The 25,675-nt window shown below is 39.0% G+C and overlaps 1 protein-coding gene across 2 annotated transcripts; it reads left to right on the top strand.

The window, feature by feature from the left end:
* Positions 1-1,080: 1,080 nt before the first annotated feature.
* On the top strand, positions 1,081-24,466 carry ttc12 (tetratricopeptide repeat domain 12). 2 transcript variants are annotated; one of them, XM_039821252.1, is made up of 21 exons: positions 1,081-1,252; positions 1,815-1,969; positions 2,286-2,307; positions 3,396-3,473; positions 3,588-3,709; positions 4,159-4,218; positions 4,786-4,857; positions 5,196-5,256; positions 5,936-6,124; positions 8,931-9,000; positions 10,222-10,310; positions 10,745-10,913; positions 11,532-11,624; positions 12,849-12,912; positions 13,073-13,207; positions 13,447-13,539; positions 15,418-15,486; positions 19,910-20,011; positions 20,369-20,468; positions 20,717-20,945; positions 24,192-24,466. In XM_039821252.1, the coding sequence occupies exons 1-21, from the start codon at positions 1,198-1,200 to the stop codon at positions 24,259-24,261; spliced, it is 2,097 nt and encodes a 698-aa protein (XP_039677186.1). In that variant the 5' UTR covers positions 1,081-1,197; the 3' UTR covers positions 24,262-24,466. The 2 variants fall into 2 exon arrangements, with proteins under 2 accessions (XP_039677186.1, XP_039677192.1); XM_039821258.1 differs by lacking the exon at positions 1,081-1,252 and adding an exon at positions 2,592-2,639 and having other exon boundaries at positions 1,910-1,969.
* The last annotated feature ends 1,209 nt before the right edge of the window (positions 24,467-25,675 follow it).

The following is a 25,675-nucleotide window of genomic DNA, read 5'->3' as shown; positions in this document are numbered from 1 at the left end:
AAGTGATGTGATGCGTCTTTTAGGCTACAACATTTTTTGTCACATACAGCAAACATCTCCTCACTATCTGCTAGCTACCTGTCCCCTGAACACACTGTAAAAACACTGTCTCTGTAGACAGCCCAGGCTCCACAAACAGCAACAAAAAAAAACTGCGCCAACCTGCCCCACGAACCATAACAAACAGCGTTCCAGCCAATAACTGGTGGGGCAGATTGCCGCAGTTTGTTTTTGTTGCCGTTTGTGGAGCCTGGGCTGTCTACAGAGAACGCGTTTTTTTACAGTGTGTTCAGGGGACAGGCAGCTAGCAGATAGTGAGGAGATGTTTGCTGTATGTGACGAAAAATGTTGTAGCCTAAAAAACGCGTCACATCACTTAGAGCACCTTTAACGTAAAAGCAGGTTCCTTGAAGTGTTGAGGAGATATACAGTATCTTTCTCTACCGCTCTGTAGGCCTACTAAACTCACAGCACAGTATGGAAGCACAGAATATATATGCAGGGAAATGGGGTCCCTGAAGAACTTTACAGTCAAGTGAATAAAATATCAAAGAGTAATGACAGCCATACAATTATTTATATTTGTTAATAACACAGCTTTGTTAAAAAAACAATATGACAACCCTGCTGCCTTCAAGTGCTGCCATGAAGATCACACATTGAACAGCTGTGTATACTTCTGAGACACAATGTGCACTTGTGGCAAAGTGATAAAGTGGTAAGTGATAAATTTAGTTGATAAGAAAAACGGCATTAAGAAACAGATAATCGACAGTTAGAATAAACAATGGGATTAGATACGGGTCTTGATAAATTTTGTTTTATAAGCTTTTGTTTGAAAAAACGTTAACAGTTTTATTTGTTAGTCTTTGTACTGCATACGATATTAAAACCATAGACGGTAGGTTACAACCTATTTATCTGTTGTCTATGGTACAAACCGACCAACAAAACAACTTCACTGAATTCAGGTATAGGCCTACTACTGTGGCATAACGTTAATGACATTGTGTGCAGTTAAGTTTAGTAGAGGAGTTTACGAGCAGCTTTGAAAGCATCACGTCGCTATGGTAACTCAACGCTGACTGAGACTTCTGACTGAAAGTCAGTGTGAAGAAATTTTTGCGTTAGACAAAATAGAGCTAGCTAGCTACGTATCTTAGTAAATAATAAAAGCAGGCTTGAAAAGGCAAAAGCATGATGGACAAACTTGAAGACTTCGAGAGTTTTTTGAAGAACGTTGATAAAATAAGTGAGTAATATAGCGGTGAACCTTTTTAACGCTAAAAATGGCTAAGGTTATCTTGTGCCAGAATCAAGGGGAGCAAGAACGTTATTAGCTAGTTTGCTAAATAGCTTTACAATCGGGTCAAGTATTGTTTTACCAGCTAATGTGCAAGCAGTTACTGTAAGTTAAGGTAACGTTACCAACTCACTCAAATTATTGTTGTAACGTTAGCTAGTTCAGACAGTCCATTGTTTTTATAAAGCTAAAAGTTAGACATTAACGTTACCACTTAGGCTAACGTTACGTACAATGACGTAAACGTTAGCTACTGTTTCATGCAACCATACTTGGGACGGGCTAGCTATTTTGTTGTAGCCTATATGATCATTTCCACTTTGATGAAGTTGTTGGAAAGTTGTCATTTGTATGTGGTAACATATACAAGTAGGTTAGAATTAGGAAAATATGTAATTGTATGAAACTTCAATCAAGTCAAAATAAACAATGTTGGTAAACAAAGTATATATATATATATATTTTTTTTTATATGTGAGTATAGGCTGTAAACAGTAAAATATATCTTCAGGTGAGATAGTGAAGGATCTAAAGTCCATTGATGTTGAAGTCCAGCAAAAAGCAATGGAGACAGCTGATTGCTACATTGCGGCCTTGGATGAACCCTGCAGGACAAAAGTCAACAAGACTACAATCAACACAAACCCACCACTTCAGCCTTCCTTGGTAAATACATGCACACAAAGTCACCAAAGTACAGTTGCACGTCTTCTCATGTTCTCTGTCTGTCTCAGTCTTTCTCTCTCTGTCTGTGCCTTGGTCTGTCCCTCAAGCTGTCTCTCTGGCTCTGTCTCTCTCTCTTGCCATCGCTGTCCCTCTCAACACATCACACAAACACACAGAGCACATATTCACAACTTCTTATTGTCAATATTGTCCTTTTCATTTAAGAAAGAACAAGGTGATGTACAGTAAGTACTGTAATGACTAGATTGGTATTTTTTTTTTAAACATTCTATTTTATTGTTCTTTGTTCTTACAGGGTCTGCAGAATGAAAGTCCAGGTGAGTGGGTTATATGGTTGTCCCTTGCACTTAATTTAAACATTGTTTAAGCAGACGTAGATGAAAAGTTTCTCTGAGCCAAACAAAATACAGCAATAAATATACTCTATGTATCTGTTTTTTTTTCTTCAAAGATTGTTCTGATTTTTGTTCATTATGTATCAGTAAGTAGTTTCTTGTAACATTCAAGATCTATTTTTATGTGGCCAGTTGAAGTTTAGAGCAGACGTGACATTTTCCTGAGGCACAGTGAGATTTATCAATAAACTGCATCTGTTTGGCAGGTTGGTGACTCACCATGTGCCATAGTATGAAGAGAGATGTGTTACAAGGTGTGTCCTTAGCATTACAGTGGCCCTCTGGAATTTTAGTTTTGAGGGTGACCATGTTTTGCTCTATGTCCCACTTTCCTGCTCAGACCAGTTAGCTGGCAGAGGTTTGATAAGGGTGTGAAGTGAACTCGTCACTCCCTTATCAAACTGTCAGTATGTCAAGGTGAGGAAGGTTCTGCTATGGGTTAAAGGAAATGAATGATTGGACATGAGTGATATGTTTTTGTTGGTTTGTTTGTGGTTTGAGGCCTCTTGCTATGCTTAGTGGATAGGAGGCTTGTAGTATTGACTGTTTAGTCCACCAAGGCCCTACACTTAATATTCATTCATCAGACAATGTGGGAGAAGCCACGCAAAATTGCTAGGTATAGGTTAGCGTGCAGCACATTTATATGCTGAGAAGTTGCTGTGATGATTAGCTGTTATTACTCTGTTTTATATATGTCTCTTGTATATAAAACAGCTTTTCATCATATTAACACTTCTTTTCAATTAATTCTGGGGTCAAACTTATCAATAACAGTTAAACTGCAAATGCATAAACCTTTTAGACCTCTGTGTGTCAAACCACTAATATTGAAGTTAACATAGCATACATTGAATTCGCAAAATTAGGATTAGACTGGAGAGTATTGATGATTGGATTTTGCAATCTGAAGTATTGCCTGATGACAAATATCTTTAGAGTTATCTCCTTTTCTGTTCTAGCACTCATGTTTAAGAGTTTTCCTTTTCCTTCCCTTTTTTTTTTACCAGTGAATTTCATGACGATTATGGAGAGAGATGCTGAAGACAGAAGTGTAAGGAGGATTGCAAAAGCAAAACAGGCCACTGGTGTGTGATTCTCTGTTCCTTAAAGATGCTGTAGGAGGTGAACAGTTTGCATACTTGCTGCTCTGTTGGGCAAGCAATACGTCCTTTTAAATGTTGTACCGTTTGTTACTGCAGCTCTCAAAGACAAGGGGAATGAAGCTTTTGCTCAAGAAGACTATGAAACTGCTGTGCAGTATTACAGTGATGGCTTGGCTGAACTACGGGACATGCAGCCATTGTACACCAACCGAGCACAAGTGAATATCTTCAACTATGTTTTTCATCTTTCAAATGTTTTATAACGACAACACAAATTGTGTTTTGTAATTTAATCCCATGAGTTTATCCCAGATTCTGGGCAAAAGTGACTAAAGAAGAAGAAATCGGAGCTGGTTTTGTGTGCCTTTCACTGTAACAGAATGAAAAAACATTTGGTTTCACAGAGGTCACAAGGCAACCTGAGGGTCTGCAGCTATTTTAATTTGAATATGATTATGGCAATGTGCAATTAAGTTAATTTAATTATCAATATGTTCCCTTCCAAAGACCCAGCATCTTGAAAGTCTGCTCTGTGGTATATTAATAACCAAACAATGCTACACAACTAATCACATTCTTTACTTTGTGAGCCAACTCAGGCCAAGTTTATTTTGTGTCTGTTTTTTAATGCCCACTTACCACCTGTCCAATGTTTAAATCTATTTAGGCTTACATCAAGCTAGGGAAGTACCAGGAGGCCATCAGTGACTGTGAATGGGCCCTGAAGGTAAGACCGAGCTGGGAACTGGGGTCAATATCTCATTCATCATAGTGTCATCTGAGGTACCATTCTTTGTGAAGCTTGGAGCTCAGAGGAGATATGTTTAGTAGGAAAATGGGTTGAATGGGTTAACAGTGGGCTATGCTCTGTCCTGCACTGCACTGCACTCAAACAGAAACAGTAATAGATACACGATACAGGTAATCAGCACTGCAGAAATGTTCTCTGGCGAGAAGGTTGTGTTTAAAAAAGTGGACAAAAATGAATAGCGTTCATGAGTTCTTCCTAATTTGGTAGTTTGTTTGGAGTTATGTTTTCTTCAGGTTACTCAAGCCAAATGCAAGTTTACAATGAAAAATTCTTGCTCTAGTTTTGGATGACAAGTATGCTCTATAAAGCAACTGTGATTTTCTGTAATATTATATCTGTAACACTTTTCTGGAGTGGAGGGTGTCTCTGAAGTTTTCCTGTGCTAGTGTTGTCAAGCAGAGACATAAATTCACCATTATGTAGATGTGTTGATGATGAAGCGCTTTAACTAATGCACTCACTTGATCATTTTCTCTCTGTCAGTGTAATGAGAGGTGCATTAAGGCGTACCTACACATGGGGAAAGCATATCTGGCACTAAAGAAATATAATGAGGTGAGAATGATTTCCTCCCATTACATCTCATCTAGCTATAGCAGAAACATGGCTACATAATGAAAGTTGTATGCCAGGAATAGAGAATGAGAATACAAGCAGTATTTTCTTTTTATAGGCATACATTAACTGGAAAATAGGCTTATATTTAACATTGATATCTGGTTAAACTCTTTGTTTATGCAAGTATTGTAAAGTGCATCATAGTTTTCTATATGCCACTCTTGTGCTGAGATACTGTAGTATTTTGGAGTGACCAAAATCATATTGATTTCCAGAGGTTTAGAAGTGAAGCATATCATATAACCAATAATTATCAAAATTTGTCTCTTTTTCAGTCCAGAAACTGCTTTGAAAAGATTGTGGAAATTGAACCTGCAAGGGAAAAGGTGATGAAAGGTAAAGAAAATTGAATTCTTTTTTTTAGGGGTTAGGAAAACTTTAATATATTCAAGTCCTTTAGTGATAACTGCCCTCATTTGCTATGTATCATTTCCAACCATTTTAAGTTGGTGCACATCTATGTTTTTTCCCCACATGATTCAGTTTGATTATTATTCCATTAAATCATTTATACATTGTTGGTAATGGTTTTACCGCATATACCTCAAATTTAATTTAGACCAGAGCCCATCAAAAGTAGAGTGGACACTCTCCATGGTTGTTGAGTTGTTTGTCAGTGATGTGGTCTCACTGACTGCAGCCCATTTAATTGCAAGACTTAATGCTAACCTGAAGCTTAATGTCAACTCTGTTGTTGCCCAGCCAAAACCTTCCCAGTAGTTATAACCATAATTGTGTTTTTATACTATAGCTTTTTGTTTACAAATACTTTTGAAAATGATTCATCCAGCTATAAACTCTGAAAAATGTCTCTACATATTGCGCTAAATGTTTGGTCAGAACCTAACCTTCCATTTTGCCATCTCTTTGCTATTGTCCTATGTGGTGCAGCATTACATTCCTAATACTTTTGCTTATGCTTACTGCTGTGGTGGTATGATGGTAATAACTTTCTGTCAGATCACTCTCTGCTTTCTCTTCTTTCCTATTTATCTCCTTTGCTTTCTCCATGCAGAACACCTGACCCAGGTAAATTTGGAAGAGGTTAGAGCGAATCAGGAGATGAATGCAATGCAAGAGTTTGACAAGGGAGAGGCCAGTGCCACAAGAGTGCCCCAGCTGCTGGAGAAGCTTTCAAGGCCCGGACAGATTCCCTTGTACTACTGTGGAGGATTGGAGATTCTGTCACAAGCAGTTACTGACAGTAAGTGTTCTTTTGGGAGAAGTTTATTTCTACAATTATCCTTTTCCTTTAATCTCTTTGTACCCACTCTTACTTCAATAACCTGCTTCACTGATCCACCAACTGTATTTCCCGGTTCTATGGCTTAAAGTATCAGAAAACTATCAGCCTTCAGGCTAGGGTTATGAAGACTCAAAGGAGAAAAAACAGTCAATATAGCACTTAAGTACTCACAGCAAGCATTTTTGGGCATGGCATCAGGTGAAACAGGGCAGCTGCAAAAACTGATAGTTTTATGTCTTGTTCTATGACAATGGAGGAAAGCGGAGACCTAACACTGTCCATCAGTGATTCCTCTTCATGCTCCATTTGCTTGTCACAGTAAAGCACCTTTCCAATATAGAGTATAAAGCCACACTGACAGAGCAAAACCTCAGAGGATAGGTATATGTACCATAACACTATGGAACACTATAAAATTACACTTAAACAGCTGCATAAAAAATGCTTTGCAGAACAATTTTGTTTGTGTTTTTATTTCATTATCAGATCAATAAAAACAAGTTGTCTGCTATTTGGCAATGCCTGGAGAGGAGTAAAACCTTCGGTGCTGGTATGATTTGATTTGCAACCTGTTTCTGATCATCACATTTAGCAGAATTAAACATTCCCTTGGTGTATACTGTAAATTATGTGATTTGGTTGCTGAACTGCTGAGTGGGCTGTTCAGAGACAGCAGTGTCAGCTGTTCCATCAGTTAAGTGACATGAATAATAAACTTTAAAAATGAAATGACATTAAAATAGTGTATGAGCTTGTAGTGTACAGGGTTGTGTAGGTAATGTTAGATGTATTTGGTTGTGAGAGCAGATATAAAGGGGGGTTGTTATGGGATGGAAGCAAACACTACAGTATTAAGCCTTCTGGGGCTGTCTTGGGTGCAATTTAATGAAACACATGTGATAACAGGTGTCCATTCCATAACCTCAGTGGCAGTACCTGCATTCAACCCTGTCAGATTTAGAGTAGTTAAGATAGTGAATGGAAGTATCTGTCCGTTGGCCTTGTAGATTTATGACAGCCTAGCCTGAGGTCCTGTAGATGGACAGCGTCTCTGGAAGATGCCAGGATTATCATTGCTGTTATCGTCTCGTCACATGATGTGTTTTTTTAGAGTTTATTTATAGTTTTTTATATACTTTATGTAGATTAAGCATATCAGTTTTAGATTGCTACTGACTGTTTTACCTAAAGAAATGAAAACCATGACGGAGATGGGTTGGACTTTTTTGAAGGCATATATAGCAAATTTCACCATTTTTTATTTCATTAATTGAATGAGTTCTTCTTTGAACACAGGCATATTTCCAAGGTGGCAATCTGAATCACTTGCAAGGGCCCCTTCTCTGCGCAAAACATTATTAGAGGACCTGCTCTCTCTATGGACCCCAGTGTAACCGCACTGCCTGCACCGTCTATATTTACTACCCTGGTCAAGAGTGAGCTGTTTTCAGGGGACCCAGTATTTCTAGCAGCGTCCCTGAGCAAGAAAAAACAGCTCATAAAAATGTTGTTGAAAAAGAGCACTGGCCCACACTAACTCTTCATCAAAGTATCACTAAGAACAAGATACAACAAATCCCATACTGCAACTTGATGGGGGAAATGATTCCAGATGACAGATCACATCTAGATTTAGCTTAGAACTAGCACAGTGCCTGTTGCTCAAGGTTTCAGAAGAGTGAAATCAAACTAGGCAGGAACATGCCTCTCACGTCCCTAATTTCTTCTTAGTATGGTAAACAGAATTGTGATCTTGTGCTTGTGGAAAATTTGTTGGGCACAAGATTGCAAGATATGTATTTACCAAGTCCTCTACTGAATGAAAAGGGGGCATTGTAGACAGGCTGCAGCTGCTCTCCACCAGGTTGTTCACCACTCTCCTGTCAGCTGTTGATATTTTTGTAAATGATTTTGACCCAAGAAATGACTTTGAAACTCCACACCACTGATGTAACTCGTTTTAGCTGTTGCCAAAAGGCAGAAATTGTGGCTTTTGGAAAACAACCTAGCAGTACAATTTGTCAAGGTCAATGGCTCTCTCCAGAGTTTTTTTAATTTGTTATATTTCAGCTAAGAAAGAAGCTGTAAACAAGTAGTTCTGACATGCTTCACACCATTGCTGCTCTCATACAGGGCTTGTATAATTTCAGGTACTTTGACCACACAGCCAAGACGGATGAAATTGGTCAAGTGAAGATTGTTGCTCAGTCAACCGAATAAAATGACCAGTAAATCATTGTGTAATGCTAACTCTCTATTTTGTTTTAACTTGTATGTATCACTGTTTGTAATACACTGTATTCCTTTGCACTGGCTGTCCACTGCAGAATGGCAAATGTTTCTTATCAAATCACTCTTTTTTATTCATTTAGACGAATAAAAGTGTACTGTCACATGATATAATACCTGTCTCACTGTGCCATTCAATGGAAAAGGGCAACACTTACATAACTCACAACTGAAAGGATATCAGCAGGGCTGACATTACAAGCTTTTCCCCCTAAAAGTACTCCCTCACTACCCTACTCTACATTCTGTAGATGGCAACTCACTATAAGTGAAAAAAAAGACCATTCCTCTCTTCACCTTCATCTGTCCACACATTTTATTTATTCTTTTCTCTCGTGCCCTTGACTGTAAACCAGTGAACAAAGCAAGCTAAACTAAGAGAGACGTGTTGTGTTTCTCTAAAACCCACAAGGCTACCTGGTGATGATATGTAGTTTTCTGCCTTCTTACACTATCTACTGTTCTCTTTTAACAGGTACAGGACAGACCCTTTTCAGACTGAACAATGGCTTTAGTATCATCAGCAACAATGACACGGTGAGGAGGTAAGGAGACCAGAGGGAGAGGTAGCTGTCAGCCCTCAGTGGAGCTTTGACAGATGGAACCAGAGACAGGGGCATACAGAGACAACGATGGCCTAAACTAGAGAGATCATTCTCCGCCTGCCCTCGCTCTCTCTCTCTCTCGCTGGTTGTTTGTGTGATTGCGAGAGGAAATGAGCACTGAAATGAGCAAAGGCCCTGTGTTTTGTCCATGAAAGAGGGGGTGTTTTGTACAAGATACAAATTATGACTCCCTCATGTCAGATCAGTAAGGTTATTATTAACTTGTCACACACTTTCCATCTTGCCCATTGTCAGCACTGTCATTATTCAAGTTAGAACACTGTCACGAAAATAGAGAATGCAACAAAATTGTAGTCTGAGCTTGATGAAAATGGTCAATAAGGATACTATTGGGAGATATAGCCAGATGCAACCAACTAATACCTATGTAAGCCATGTCACAAAGAAGGCCAGTGCATTGTTGCCTACTATAGAAAGCTTTAAAGGAGTGGAGCCTGAATATTTTATTCAAGGTGCTCCCTGGTATTGAATGCACAGGTCTCCAAAAAAGTGCAAAAAAGAAGAAATAAAACCCTGTTTATAGAAAAACGGTATTGTCAAGATGGCTAATGTTATAATTTATAACAGATAATGGGATAAGAAATCAGGCTATAACCTTCAGCCATCAAGAAGCAGCACATACAAGCTTCCTCAGGGCAGAGACAACAATTGCAAACCCCTTAGTAGGATAAAAGATGCCTTCTCAAGTAGCATGTGAGTGATGGCCAAGTGGCTATGTCACACAAGGTGCTTACATCAAATATAGATAAATGGAAGGGCAAAGTGCATTATGATGTTCACATGTAAGTGTAGTATCAGTTCCAATGCATACTGTATGCTAAAAATATATAGCCGTACTGAAATACATTTTCCTCATTCATTATTTTTTGATAGTAGAATGCTCTTTGGTACATACAAACAGGGCTCTGCTGCTGCACCAAGATTGCTTAATATCCATATGAAATGAAATGGCGTCTTGCTCTTTATGTTGAATTATGTTGAATGTGTCTGATGTAATTAACTGATTCTTGACCCTAAAGTAAATATTGGACATGCGTCATGTGTTACATTCTGATTTTGTAGTTTTCATTTGGTTTCCATCCTTTATGTTGTGTTGAGATACATCTTTACTGGCATACTTGAGTCTTACTTTCTCTACAGTTGCCTGTTGCAGAAAACAAAGGATCCAGACAGCCAGGAGTTGTGTGTGTCTGTTCTGAAATTATGGAGGGTTATTTGTTGTGGAAACGGTATGTAGTTATTGAGTTACACTTCTTTTTCTGTCTTTGTCCAAGTAGCAATTTGCTCTCACTGAATTAGCGGGAAATAAAAAGAAAAATGAAGTAATTGAAATACTTCTATAATCCTCTATAATTGCATTGTGTCATTACTGCACAGCTTGTCAATGTGATACTTGCACCTTCTCTTTTGTCAAGCCTTTATTTGCACAAGCTGTGTGGGCACATCAGCTGTTTGTGCCAACTGTGATAATTTCTTTACACTGCTATTCACGTGTCTGTGTGTTAATACCATATGAACAACAACGCATTTCTTCCATATCAACACAAGTATAGTGTTCATGTAATTGGGTTTATGGACTAGGTTCTTGTTTCTTTGGGAACATAACACGGTACTGTGTCCAGTGAGCGCATTTTTTTCATTCATGTTTTCCTTTTGCTTTCAGATGAAAACCAGAAAATGTTGATGACATGCCCAGTCACCAGACGCTCCATTGTTTACTTGGTAACATCAGAGCATGTTGCTCTGCAGGAAGAATGCCTGGCATTAGTATGTTTGTACTCACAGATGCCACATGGCAGACGTTTGGCCATTGACAACCTGAATGTGCACATGTAAGACATTTATTTATGTTGTCATTAGATGCAACTAATGCAACCATGCAACTTCTTTCTTGTCCTGTCTATACTGTGTATTTAACAATGCACTTTTTTCTTCTTTTTGCACTTCTGGTTGGACGCAAACTGCATGTCGTTGGCTTTGTACTTGTACTCTGCACAATGACAATAAAGTTGAATCTAATCTAATGAGAGCAATAACATAGCTGGAGTAAGAATATACTAATATGTAGACAGAGATGGTAGACTTACTGTATGTTCTAATGAGCCAAATTATTTTGTAATACTTTTTCCTTTATCTCCTCCCATCCCTATACTTTTTGCATTTCACATTGTTCCCTTTCTAATGAAATCTGTCCAGGGGCTTTAGGTGATTTGATTTGTTTGTGATCGTCAGTCAAACTGCCATGTCAAATTAATGAGATTTCAAGACATATATTATACATCATCAGCTGCAGCTGAGGATTAGGAAAAATTAGGAAAAATTAATACTATTACTCCTTTTTGCCATTATTATAATACGGATATATTATTCTTTCCATCCTCTTTCTCTCCTCTCTCTTCTTTCTCCTCTCTTGTTCTTCATCTTGCTCTACTCTTAATCTGGATCTAAAGGTTAGTGAGGAACCTCATGGCGTGCATCTCAAAACCAAAGCAGCAGCAGAACACAGCGGTCAACATTCTGGAGAACTTTGCAGCAGAAAACAAGTATTACTGATATACAGCCTAACTAAAACACCACGGTTATTCTCCTCACATCTTAGAACATGTTGAATTTGATCTCTGGACGAGGAAATACATACAGTGCTGCTCATGAGTATAGGAACCCCTGCTAAAATTGACTAAAAAGAGGAATAAAAAAAATCATCTTTTGGAAATTGATCTTAATGCCTTAATTGAAAAAATGAGGAAAAATCCAACCTTTGAGAACACCAATTTTCTTTTGACTGAATAATGTTTTGTAAATAAATAAATGTTCTTTTTTAAAATAGGTGTCTATACTTATACCCCCTGTATAAGTATAGACACCCCTATGTTAAATTCCCATAGAGGCAGACAGATTTTCTATTTTTAAAGGCCAGTTATTTCATGGATCCAGGATACTAAGCATCCTGATAAAGTTCCCTTGGCCTTTGGAATTAAAATAGCTAGATTTGCATTGAGAGATGATCTTATGGAAAGTACCCCATTTCCAAAAGATGATTTTTTTATTCCTCTTTTTAGTCAACTTTAGCAGGGGTTCCTATACTCATGAGCAGCACTGTATTTTCAGATACAGAATTCAGAATATGACCCACCAGATAGTCAAGTTTCCTCCCACTCATCATATCCATCCAAGCACTTTAAAATCCATTGTTGCATCATGTCAGGAAGGGTCCTCTGAGAAATGGAAAGTGTGACATCTTTAATAATTCAATATGTGCTATCCAAGTGTTTATGTCACTTGAAAGCAAAAGGCCGTTCTCAACCTGTTTTTCTCTCTGGTGCCTCCATGAAAACAAAACATGAAAGGACAACCCAGGCTCTCCAACACAGCAGGAAATAAGTTCGAAGTGTCAAGCAGTGAAACGGGGAGATCAATTTTCCCTGTCTATAGCTCAAAGAGAGTTACTCAACACAAATGTGTTATCCTACAGAGGTTTCTCTTAAGTGTAGAGGCTCAGCTGGGTCAATGTTGGGCTTTCAAGGATATTTTTGGAGTAAAAATGAATACACTACAGAACAGGTCAAAATTTCACATTGATTCCGAATCATACAAATCTCTCTATATACAGTCTGGGTCTCTGGTGGTTTCTGATGCACCATAGACACTTATTTGTTTAATAGGGGAAGGCCTTTAACCATTGTGCATATTTATAGATGTATTCTGAGATACATATTATGTATCTTACATGTACATCAGAAATATTTTTCAAATACTTTTTCTTACAGATTTTGCATTCAGCTAAGGGACGTGTTGACAGACTCTGTTATTGTGCCATTCACAAAACTACTGGTAAGAGGTGTACTGTAGATACAAAGTTTCATATTGATTTACAGTATGCGCTGAATATGTATCAGTGTGTTTGTGTGTGTGTGTGTGTGTGTGTTTGTGTGTGTGTGTGTGTGTGTGTGTCTCTGGGCAAATCTGCACATCTGTTTTCTTCATTTTTTAGAGCAATATAAGCAAGTCCAACCAGCATGTCCTTGCATCACTGATATCAGCTATTGGCTGTCTGGCTCGAGATGACGTCATCTGTCACAGTTTTGCTCATGATCAAGAATGTTGGAAGGCCTTTGTGGAAGCCATTGTTAGTATCTTCACAGACTGGAGTCTTTGCATCGAAAAGTACAAATCACTTGTTCATTGAGTTGAATTCAGATGCCATAGCACTTAATTACAAGAAGTACATCACACACCACAGTATAGTCTGAATGACACAATTAGACATTTGATATAGTCTGTCTTGGCTATTATGAAAATGTTTAGCTGGTTTTTAAACTCACTATGCATTTAATTCAGTGTAGATTATGTTGGCTGTCATTGCAGAGGCAGTGCAGTGCATGTGAATACAAAGCAGTAATTTACCCCATGCTTGGTTTGATCATCAACCTTTCATCTATCACCTCTCCAATCATTCAGGTAAGACAAGTGATGTGTGATACTTGACGTGTGATATTTACCTTGCCTGGGGTGTCAGTTATGCATGGCTATGAGTCAAATCAACTTCTGTCCTTATCTCTTGCCATCTTAATAGTGGGCACTGTATTAACTGACTTAACGATGATACTGTATCTTAGGTTGAGCTGAATTGTCATTCAGGGTGGGGCCACCTTAAAAGAATTATATGTTTTGACCAGGGACGTGCACAGACATTTGGATGGGCTATTGCTCTAATCTGGAAAAAAGGCAGTTGACCTTTCGACTGTGGCTGCACTCAATAATTCTGGTTGAGATAATTAATGTTATGATTTGACACCATAAAATAATATTTATGTTTATATACAGTAGTGCATACATAAACAGTAGTGTGTGTATATATATATATATACAGTGTTGGTCATCTTACTTTAAAAAAGTAATTAGTTACAGTTACAAATTACTTCTCCCAAAAAGTAATTGAGTTAGTAACTCAGTTACCACATTGTAAAAGTAATTAGTTACTCAGCAAAGTAACTGACATTATTTTTTATGTTCTATAACGCTATTACGTTCTATAACATCTTTAACATCAAAGATGTTGCTGACCCGAAAAATCGAGCGTTGTTTGTTTTAACAGAGTGGCTCAGTCTCCTTCGCTGGAGCTCACGCTAGCTGCATTTGGGCATGGGGTTGGGTTAGCAGCAGCAACAAGTGTCGTGTTAGCATGTGTTGACGTGAGGTGCTTCATAAGATTCGAGTTGCTTGAGGCAGATGTGGAAAAAGTTTTTTTCCTGGGCATAGCGTGCATGTTACATAAACATTCTTGCCTTTAATTTCAAAGAGCGAGAAGTAGTGCCGGTACTTCCAGTTCGAGAACGCTACCTTTGAATTTCCCTGGCTCGTCGCACTTTTCTCTGTCTTGTGTTTAGTGGTAGTCAGAGCGTGCAGGGAGACAGCGTGAGCAGGGCATCCGCCCACCCAGCCAATCATCATCGCATTTGCAACGGTGTCATCATCCCCCCCCCCTGCTCTCTCCAGGCAGCTCTTGTGTAGCCAAAGCCTGACACCTCAACCAAATTGTAGTAACGCTGGTTTGTTTGTTTGTTTGTTTGTTTGTTTATTTATTTATTGTCCCCGTGGGGAAATTAGGTTGCAGCAGAAATCACATCACAAGGCACTTTAACAACATAAAGAAAAAAACGAAACAATAAAAGACCGTAACATGTAAACATTACTACTCATAGACCAGGGCACTCATGAATATGGGGAGGGGGAAGGGGGTGTGTGGGTTGAGTATGGTTCCAGACCAGCTGGATAAACGATAAAAAAATAATATTGAACATGACTACAGCTCAAAGCTCAAGTGGGTTTTTTTGGTTACTTTTCACAGGGCATTTGTCATAATCTCCCCAACTTTAAAAACTCACATGAAGGTAAAAGTGCTAGCGCTGCTACGTGTGTGAGAATATAAACAAAGTCACGTGACTGGGGGCAGAGGGCATCGCTGAAGGCAAGATTGAATGATATAGTGAATTTAATTTGATTTAACTTAAGTAATGGTGGGCGTATTATCATGTTAATGCAGCCACAACAGCAAAAAAAGAAGAAAAAAAAAAGAAGTAAAGTTTATTTAGGCTTTTTCGCCAGAGGGGCAGCTAATCCAATCAGGGCAAACGGGCAGTTGCCCGGGCAACAATAGCCCGTACCTGTGCACATCCCTGGTTTTGACACAAGATTCACTCCAGACCACTTCAGAATATACTGTTTTGTAAAAACCATTTAAAGCCAATGGACAAGGGAAGAAGAGGGAGCCATGATGTGTGATGTCACCTATGTATGTGAAAATTGGTTTAGTCACATTTGCTCTCCTTTCTGTAGGAGCATGCTGTTTCACTCTGTGACTGCTGCCTGGGTCTGCTGAGGGATAGTGACGGAGGCGTCATAACTGTGAGTGAACCTTACTTTAGCACTACACTACAGTACTCAGGAGGGTTGAAAAATCCTTACCCTGATTTTCCACCAGCTTTCCGAACGCAGGGCGGCTCGCATGAAATAGATCTAGTGCGTTTCTTGATTGGAGCAGAGTGCAGCTTCACCCACGCTTCTGGGACGCGCCGTGACGCGGGTGCTGAAATATCAAGCATTGACTTGAATGGCTGCGATTGCTCGTGGGGGTCACAGTGCCTCTGGAACGCAGCGCAGACGCGCCCAGTAGAAAAACACATCATACACTCAACAAAATTATAAACGCAACACTTTTATTTTTGCCCCCATTTTTTATGAGCTGAACTCAAAGATCTAAGATTTTTTCTATGTACACAAAAGAACTATTTCTGCAGTTGGCACGCTGACTGCAGGAATGTCCACCAGAGCTGTTTCCCGTGAATTGAATGTTCATTTCTCTACCATAAGCCGTCTCTAAAGGCGTTTCAGAGAATCCAACTGACCTCACAACCGCAGAACACGTGTAACCACACTAGCCCAGGACCTCAATATCCAGCATCTTCACCTCCAAGATCGTCGGAGACCAGCCACCCGGACAGCTGCTGCAACAATTGGTTTGCGTAACCAAAGAATTTCTGCACAAACTGTAAGAAACCATCTCAGGGAAGCTCATCTGCATGCTCGTCGTCCTCATCGGGGTCTCGACCTGACTGCATGTGTCGTCATCACCGACTTGAGTGGGCAAATGCTCACATTCGATGGCGTCTGGCACTTTGGAGAGGTGTTCTCTTCACAGATGAATCCCGGTTTACACTGTACAGGGCAGATGGCAGACAGCGTGTATGGCTTCATGTGGGTGAGAGGTTTGCTGATGTCAACATTGTGGATCGAGTGGCCCGTGGTTTTTTGATTTGATTTATTTAATTGTAAGAGAGTGCCTTACACATGATAAAAGGACATAAAATACAATCGAGGATAAAAACACAATAAAGTCCAAGACTTATTTCCATTGTGGTCCTCAACACACATCAGGACAGACAAGATACTCAATGACATAACATAAAAACATTTTTCTTAAATAAATAAAAATAGTAACTTGCCCTTTAATCTATTCCGCAACCCTCTCTAGTAACCAGACCTTGATGCTCTTTTTAAAAGAGTTCAGGCTGGAAATGACTTTAATATGACGATCTAACTTGTTCCACTGAACTGCCCCCATATAGGCAAAGGTTCCTTTCCCTAACACTGTCTTAAATTAAAAAAATTAAATTAATTAAAATTAAGGACACAGGTCAGATATGCTGCCACGATTATTAATATTGTGTGTGTCCTTTACCTTAGTTATAAGACACGACAAAAAAATTGGGACACTACCAAACAATATTTTCTGAATCATGGTCAGTCTTAACATAGTAACACGAGACTCCACAGGGAGCCAGTTGAGCTCAACAAATTGTGACCTACCTATGTGAGACCTATGGCCCAAATTCAGAATTACTCTTATTAATTTATTCTGTGCTGTTTGCAGCCTCCCTTTGAGTCATGCAAATTCAAAGTGATTTAAAATTAAGGCATTAGCTAAGATGATCATTGTTGACCGTTCTAAAAATGTAGAATTTCTGGCTAAAAACTTTGTGAGCCCTGTGACTTTACTCAAAACCTTATTGGCCATATTCCTGCAATCCAAGTTGTTTTCTAGGATGCAACCCAGGTATTTTACTGACGTTTTTGCACTGACCACAACATTATTCAAAATGACCCTAAATTCCGAGCATCTGTTCAATCTGTATTTTGAACCGAACAAGATGGCCTCTGTCTTACGAAAATGTAGTGACAGCATATTGTCAATCAGCCAGTTGTTTACAGAAGATAGCTCTGAGCTCAGGGTACTCTCTAGTGTGGATTGTTGTTTATGAGACATTAAAAGTGCCGAGTCATCAGCGTACACAAATAATTCAATGAACAGGAGTCTGCCATATCATTAATGTATGTTAAAAATAAGGATGGCCCGAGGATACTTCCTTGTGGAACTCCACATTCAACTACACTAGGGTCAGACAGTACTCCCCCTAAAACCACCAATTGTTCCCTCCCTGATAGGTAATGGTATATGGTGGCGGTGGGGTTATGGTATGGGCAGGCGTATGTTATGGACAACGAACACAGGTGCATTTTATTGATGGCATTTTGAATGCAGAGATACCTTGACGAGATCCTGAGGCCCATTGTTGTGCCATTCATCCACAACTATCACCTCATGTTGCAGCATGATAATGCACAGCCTAATGTTGCAAGGATCGGTACACAGTTCCTGGAAGCTGAAAACATCCCAGTTCTTGCACGGCCAGCATACTCACCGGACATGTCACCCATTGAGCATGTTTAGGATGCTCTGGATCGGCGTATACGGCGTGTTCCAGGTCTTGCCAATATCCAGAAACTTGGATTTTCTCGGCAAAGGAAAAGTGCTCACTAACACAGATTTAGACAGATTTGTGAGATGAATATTTGAGAGAAATAGTTATTTTGTGTACATAGAAAAAGTCTTAGATCTTTGAGTTCAGCTCATAAAAAATGGGGGCAAAAACAAAAGTGTTGCGTTTATAATTTTGTTGAGTGTATATGTACAGTAGTTGCTTCACTGTATCATAACTGCCATTCTGGTTGTATTACTGTGTCGGACCAAGAAAGGTTTGAAAAATATTAGTACTGACAAAGTTTTACAGTTGTTGAAGACACTTGTTTAAAACTTTCTCTTGTTTGTTTTCCAAACTTCCATACATCCTTTAGGGCATAAAACCATCCTTTCAGGTAACTAGACGAAATTAAAAGACATTTGTCTTGAGTAATGGGCCTTTTCTTGTGAGCACACTGGCAATGTGCCCCAAAAGGTGGAATCAGCAATCCATAATGTTCAGATAATTGTATATATGTGTCATTACAGATGATTAAAACTTCAGCTCCAGGTGCTGTTGTCTGTGCTAATGGCTGTTAGAGCAGTTTCACACTGCCTATGCAATGCCCTCAGAGTTTCACACTTCCAACCATCTGTCACTTTCCTCAGTTTTAGTGCTCACTCACTGCGTGGCTGGAACTTTTTCTTCATTGTCACCTGATTTCAACATTTTTATTGAATATCCTGAAAGTTTTTCTCTGTTCTTGTCTTATCTTGACTTCACTTTCCTCTCTAATACTTCATAATGGTTACAACAAAGCTAAAAACCCAAAATATTGCTGCTTTAAAATAAAATGTATGTCCATTTAGGTTTAGCTTTCTTTAGAGGAGGTGTAAGGAGCATGCATGCGTGAGCCAAGGAGTGTTAGAAACTACCTAGTTTGCCCATGCCATTTAATTCTATTTTAGTCACTTTGCACCAACCGTGAAAGAAAATGCCACTCTAGTAAAACATGTTGTAAACATTCAAAGACTAGGCCACTAGGAGGCTAAATAACTCCAAAACAAGCTGACAGACACACAGCCTAACATATAGTATTACTGCCGTAAAAAGTTGGCCATCGTGTTAACAAACAAATTCCTTTTAACAAATATAACAGACATGAAGCAACAACATAATCACATTGGAGCTGTAGTAGGAGTATGTGGTCGGCTCTTAACTTGGATTTGGGCTCGTGATATGATCGTTTTGCCATATTGCCCACCTCTACTGGGGAGGCAGTGCACAGTAGGTTAATCGGTATTCTGGGAAAATGGCTGCCTGCTGCTGCTATGAATGTGATACTCAGCTGAAAGCTGCAGTGGTTAAAAGGGAAGATTATCAAAAAGATCACTTGAGTAATTTGAGCCCTTGATTTACAAATAATTATCTCCAATTACTAATTTGCACACTAAATACACTTATTTTGTCATCTTTATTGACTAATTCATGCCCTCAAGTTACTTTATTTGTGCCCTCAAATTACTTTGTTAAAAAATGTGATTCAACAAATCTCCTCTGCAAGACAAAGCACCCATGTGTGACCTCTAGATCTTATTTGCTTCTAATCTTATGCTTGTTCTCATCATCTTTTCTTTTTATTATCCTGTCCTTGAAAGGTTCACTATCATTTTATGTTCAGTCAAATATGTTTTCAGGCAAGTCTCTCACCATCTTTACAATGGACTTTCTGTACTTTATTGCTGCAAACACCCTCCATAAAGGCCTTTACGCCTACTGATTTCACATTTTTTCCTTTCCTATTCCCCATCTTTTTCCAACTACGCTTCCATTCTCTTTGTCTCCAGTAGGAGCTGGTTTTCTTTGGTTTTCTCTCTGCTAGCTTTCTTTCTCCCACAGAAGTTTTCTCTTGATCCTCTGCTAGCCTGTCTTTTTCTCTGCTGTGTTTTCCCATCCCTATTTCTTCTTCTATAGTTCTCTGTCCTCAATTATCTCCGTTTCTAATGCCAACATTCTTCTTTGTCTTCCAGAGAGCCACGGGCGTGCTGAGCACTGTCCTCCCTCAGTCCCCTGAGGCCATTCAACACGTTATTCAGGGGAATGTGGTCCAGACCATGCGCAGGCTGCTCAAGGTGCATAACTGTACATACTGTACAGCACAAGTATCTGTGAAAACATCAACACTTATTTGTATTTCCCAACCATCTTTAAATTGATTTGTTATTCTTAGAATGGCCCATGATGACATATACCCTTAAACATTCCCTGTCATGATCTAAAGACATGATGAAAACATGCTATTGAAAAAACAACTACTTTTGTATAAAGTTCTGTACTTATATTAACGTTTCTGAATGGGATCAATATTTGAAGTATGTATTCTTCTACTAATTCCACTACAGTTTAGTTTTTGTCGGCATGATGTTAGAGTTTACAAACATACATTCAAATTGTTTAATGTCTTGTTGATTTTGTGTCTGCCTACCCAGGGAACAGGGCAGACTGCCACTAAGTACGCCATTAAGACTCTGACTGTGTGCACTGCTGCCAGTCACTCGGCACGGGAGGAGCTGGTGAAGTCTGATAAAAGTGAGAAATGACTGACGTGTTACCATTTCTTTTACAAGCTCTTTCATTAGTTTATGAATAATATTGTAGGGTTGACCTAATATGCAAATTAAGTATATGTATGTGTGTGTCTACATTTGTATGCATACTGCATGAATGTGAGTGCACTGTGCAGTATATCTGTTGAGTCCCATGTCATTAAATGTGTGTTTGTTAATTCAAAAATGCTATTCCCTTCTTATTCCCTATACATTTATCATTCTACACAGAGCTGTCTATTTTACGTCATTTGCTGGGTTCCAGCTGTGATGAGATGGTGTCAGGAAATGCAGCCCTGTGCTTGGCCCACTGCTTTGAATTGGAGGGAGTTGCCAGCACCCTGCTGGGCACTGATATTGTGCTGCTGCTGCTGCGCCACGCTGCAGGGGACGCTAAGAGGACAGCTGTGCGTCAAAATGCAGCGATTGCTCTGGGGAAGCTGTGTCGATCTGAGCCCAGGTGCCCTATTACCTCACTCTATAAACCACATGCCGCTGATTGCATTTCAGAAACTAGCCTGAAGGACCATTGATAGGCGAGATGAAATGCCTCACTGAAATGTGATAATGTGATGTTTTGGCTCTGGTCACACATAAAAATTTGTATTAGTGTGCATAAAGAAGCCAAGAAAAGATGGAAAAGTCTCCAAAAGGCATCAAATGACAGATTAGACATTCTTATAATATGTCAAAAAAAGTTTGATTTTATTTCCATCATTTACACTTTCAAAATAACAGAAAACAAAAAAATGCCGTCTGCAAAAGTTTGGGCACCCTGCAGAGTTAATACCTTGTACTGCCCCCTTTGGCAAGTATCACAGCTTGTAAATGCTTTTTGTAGCCAGTCAAGAGTCTTTCAATTCTTGTTTGAGGTATCTTCGCCCATTCTTCCTTACAAAAGTCTTCCAGTTCTTTGAGATTTCTGGGCTGTCTGTCACGCACTGCTCTTTTAAGGTCTATCCATAGATTTTCAATTATGGTCAGGAGATTGTGAAGGCCATGGCAAAACCTTCAGTTTACGCCTCTTGATGTAATCCACCGTGGATTTTGAGGTGTGTTTAGGATCATTATCCATTTGTAGAAGCCATCCTCTCTTTAACTTCAGCTTTTTCACAGATGGCATCAAGTTAGCGTCCAAAATTTGCTGAAATTTTATTGAATCCATTTTTCCTTCTACTTGTGAAATGTTCCCTGTGCCACTGGCTGCAATACAACCCCAAAGCATGATCGATCCACCCCCATGCTTAACAGGTGGACAGAGGTTCTTTTCATTAAATTCTGTGCCCTTTCTTCTCCAAACGTACCTTTGCTCATTCCGGCCAAAATGTTCTATTTTAACCTCATCGGTCCAAAGAACTTGTTTCCACAATGCATCAGGCTTGTCTATATGTTCATTTGCAAACTTCAAACAAAACGATTTTTGTGGTGAGGACGTAGAAGAGGTTTTCTTCTGATGACTCTTCCATGAAGACCATATTTGTACAAGTATCTCTTTATAGTGGAATGGTGTACCACAACTCCAGTGTATGCCAGATCTTTCTGGATGGATCGTGCAGTCAAACGTGGGTTTTGACTTGCTTTTCTCACAATCCTGCGAGCTGTTCTGTCTGATATTTTTCTTGGTCTTCCAGATCTTGCTTTAACTTCCACTGTTCCTGATGACTGCCATTTCTTAATTACATTCCGAACAGAGGATATTGGCATCTGAAAACGCTTTGCTATCTTCTTATAGCTTTCTCCTGCTTTGTGAGCGTCAACTATTTTCAGTTTCAGTTTTCTAGACAACTGCTTAGAAGAACCCATGGTGCTGATTGTTGGGGCAAGGTCAGATGAGTCTGGGCATTTAAAACCTTTGAGATTGACATCACCTGGTCTTTCCAGACGATGATAGAGAACAATCCATGACACTGTCAGGTCTCATCTTTCCAAAGGGGGCGGTGCATGTTATAAACTCTGCAGGGTGCCCAAACTTTTGCAGACGCCATTTTTTTTTCTGTTATTTTGAAAGTGTAAATGATGGAAATAAATTCTAACTTTTTTTGACATATTATAAGAATGTCTAATCTGTCATTTGATGCCTTTTGGAGATTTTTCCATCTTTTCTTGGCTTCTTTATGCACATTAATACAAATTTCTACCTGGGGTGCCCAAACTTTCGAGCCCCACTGTACACTACCGGTCACTTTCCATTCCATTCCAGACAGAATACCAACTGAGATCAGTTGCATTGGTTTTTTTAATCAGGGCAGCAGTTTTCAGATGACATTATGTGCTTACATAATTGCAAAAGAGTTCTCAACTGTTGTAGAAAGAAGTGGCTGATCTTTAATGCAATATCTACATTGCCCATTATCAGCAACCATTCATCCAATGTTCCAAAGGCACATTCTGTTTACTAATCTGATATCATTTTAAAAGGCTAACTTTAACTAAGGGAGAACCCTTTTGCAATTATGTAAGCACATAATGTAATCTGAAAACTGCTGCCCTGGTTGAAAAAACAATGCAACTGATCTCAGCTGGTGGAGTGGAATGGAAATTTCTAAGTGACCCCAAACTTTTGACCGGTAGTGTGTTCATTCATTCAAACCTTTATTTAACCAGGAAAAAACTCCTTGAGATTACAAATCTCTTTTACAAGAGGGTCCTGGCAAGTGGCAGCAGCTTGGTTTCAATAAATACAAAGACAATAACGAAATAAAAACATAGACACACTTTCACTCATCATATTCAAACACCAATGTCATCATAAAGAAAATCTGGGTCCTAAATCAATTTAAAAACAATGACAGACAGACTGCCTTTCTGCAAGATCTTTTAGAAAGCTTTTAAAAGAATAAAGTGAGACCAACTCCTTCAACTGTAGCTCATTCTGAAGCTGCTTCCATGCAGATGGTGCTGCAAAATTAAAAGCCTTTTTACCAAAGTCAGTGCGGGCTTTAGGGACTGACAATAAAAACAGATCCTGTGAATGCAAGTGATATGTCCCTGCAGACCTCGGGAGGATGTAAGCATTCAGATAAGGAGGAAGTAATCCTAGTACTGCTTTATAAATAAAAAGATGCCAGTGCATCCAACGCCTGATTGAGAGGGAGAACCACTCGACCCGAGAGTAAAGCAAACAGTGATGAGTATGAGTTTTTAAGTTTGTGATGAATCTTAAGGCTCCATGAAACAACGTGTCCAAAGCGTGAAGACACTGGGAGGTCGAATACATATATAAAATGTCACCATAGTCCAAAACAGACAAGAATGTGGCATTTACAAGTTGTTTTTTTGCTTTAAACGATAAACAAGACTTGATTCTAAAGAAAAAACCTAACTTCAACTTCAGTTTTTTAACCAAACCTTGGACATGCAGTGTAAAAGACAGTGATTGATCAATGATAATGCCCAAGTATTTATAATGTGATACTTCTTCAATTTCTGTACCTGAAAGTGTACAAATGGTTGTGTGTGTGTGTGTGTGTGCTGCGTGGTGTGTGTATGTGTATATCTGATTATGTGAGTATAATTGTTGTGTTGTACTATCGTTAATAATGGAAGAGGGCAGCAGCAAATATGTCTCTTTGTTCCCGGGACCATTTTTACTGTACCTTCTTCAGACTACAAAGCTCGGCTGTGTGTTGAGGATGTGTTGATCTTTAGTTCACTGAACACACTGTCACTGTGCTTTCTTTTAATTAACTGCTTTCTTCAATTCCAGACATGTGACTAAACTCCGAGAACTGCAGGGCCTTGAGATCCTGCACGCCTGTATGAAGCTCATCACATGAACCCAGTACATTTTATAATCTCCTCGCTTATTATCAGTCTTGTTCTTTTCTGTATTTTGTTTTGGGCCATTCCTGGTATCATAAAATGTAATAATCATTTTCTTTTCTTTTTCTTTTTAAACTCTCATCGTTAATTTAGATTCCAATCTATATCTATCATTTTTAAATTATATGGATTTTTTTTGCTGTCTTGAGAAGATTCAAAGATTTATTTCATTTGAATAAGATTCTGCTCCTAATTGCTTCATCTACATAAACAAGGTCATAAACATAAGCAACGTTCTTGGCTGTCCTTATTTTCCTTATTTGGTCGTGCTTTCGTGAAAAACACTTGTGTATAGAGGTGCACGTGCAGTCAATTTGATCTTTAAGCGTCTGTTATATACGGTGGCCGACAGGGGCACACGAACTGCAACTTTATGAAACACATGCAAATGGACAAAACACAAGCGAATTAAGAAAACATTCAGTCATTCATTTGACAACACATGCGCAGCAAACACGCTGCATAGACACACAACACAACCAAATACACAAACGCGCTGCAAATACACAAATGATGCAAAAAGAAAAGCACACACATTTCATTAAGTTCTAATGTGTTTGCCCGTCGGCCACAGTAGTTATAAGATTAGAATATCGTTAATATTTTATAGCAGAAAATATTTGTCTGAATACTAAATTCTGAATATATGACAGAATACACTGCTAAATCAAACAAGAGCTTGCTTATACAGTGATACAAACGGTAATTGCTGGATTGTGAAGGACTGATATTGATCAGGCAGCATTAACATACTGATGGGATTTGAAGTGAGACACGGATAAGCGGTTTATGGATTTTCATAGGGGCATTTACTTAACCCGTCTCTTCTTTACCATGAGGCAAATTATGGAGTTTACGGCTTGCTTAATAGGGGGTGTTACAGGCAATTTTGTCAGCCATACCTATATGTGACCATAATCGCAACGCTAATAAAGAGTGTGTCCTAAAGGGTCTTTTTACTTTGTGCCGGCCTTTGGTATATCTCTTATTTTTTGGTTCTTTAGATGTGTGGTCGGTTTGTATATTTTTTGGGGGTTTCATTTCCAGAAAAGTGCAGTTGAGTTCTGTATATATTACTGATAAAAAACTACCGTGTATGGATTCTCGTGATGACAGTACTGGAAGGACAAATCATCTCGAAATAAACTAATTAGCGTTTTATTGCGAATGTTTACATTTAGACTAAGTTGGGGGTCTGCCAAATTTGCATGTCTTTGAAATATGAGGATTATTTTAAACTCACAGAGAGGGCTGTGTCCAGGATTTTAATGTGGAATTTTCTTTGCTGCTCGACAACAGCACTAACCACTGCACTACAGTGCTGCTCTCACTATTCAATGTTGAGCACAGCCACTATTAGAAGATCAG

The sequence above is a fragment of the Perca fluviatilis genome, chromosome 2, assembly GCF_010015445.1.
Source record: "Perca fluviatilis chromosome 2, GENO_Pfluv_1.0, whole genome shotgun sequence".
In the NCBI taxonomy this organism is placed as follows: Eukaryota; Metazoa; Chordata; class Actinopteri; order Perciformes; family Percidae; genus Perca; species Perca fluviatilis.
The sequence above is the reverse complement of the archived record's forward strand: the minus strand, read 5'-3'. Positions and strand labels throughout refer to the sequence as shown.

Excerpts from the sequence above, each read along its gene's own strand:
- ttc12 (XM_039821252.1), top strand. The coding sequence starts at position 1,198 with ATGATGGACAAACTTGAAGACTTCGAGAGTTTTTTGAAGAACGTTGAT. Across the intron at positions 11,625-12,848 it reads AACTTTGCAGCAGAAAACAA|ATTTTGCATTCAGCTAAGGG; the intron begins GTATTACTGATA and ends TTTTTCTTACAG. Across the intron at positions 20,469-20,716 it reads GCTGGTGAAGTCTGATAAAA|AGCTGTCTATTTTACGTCAT; the intron begins GTGAGAAATGAC and ends CATTCTACACAG.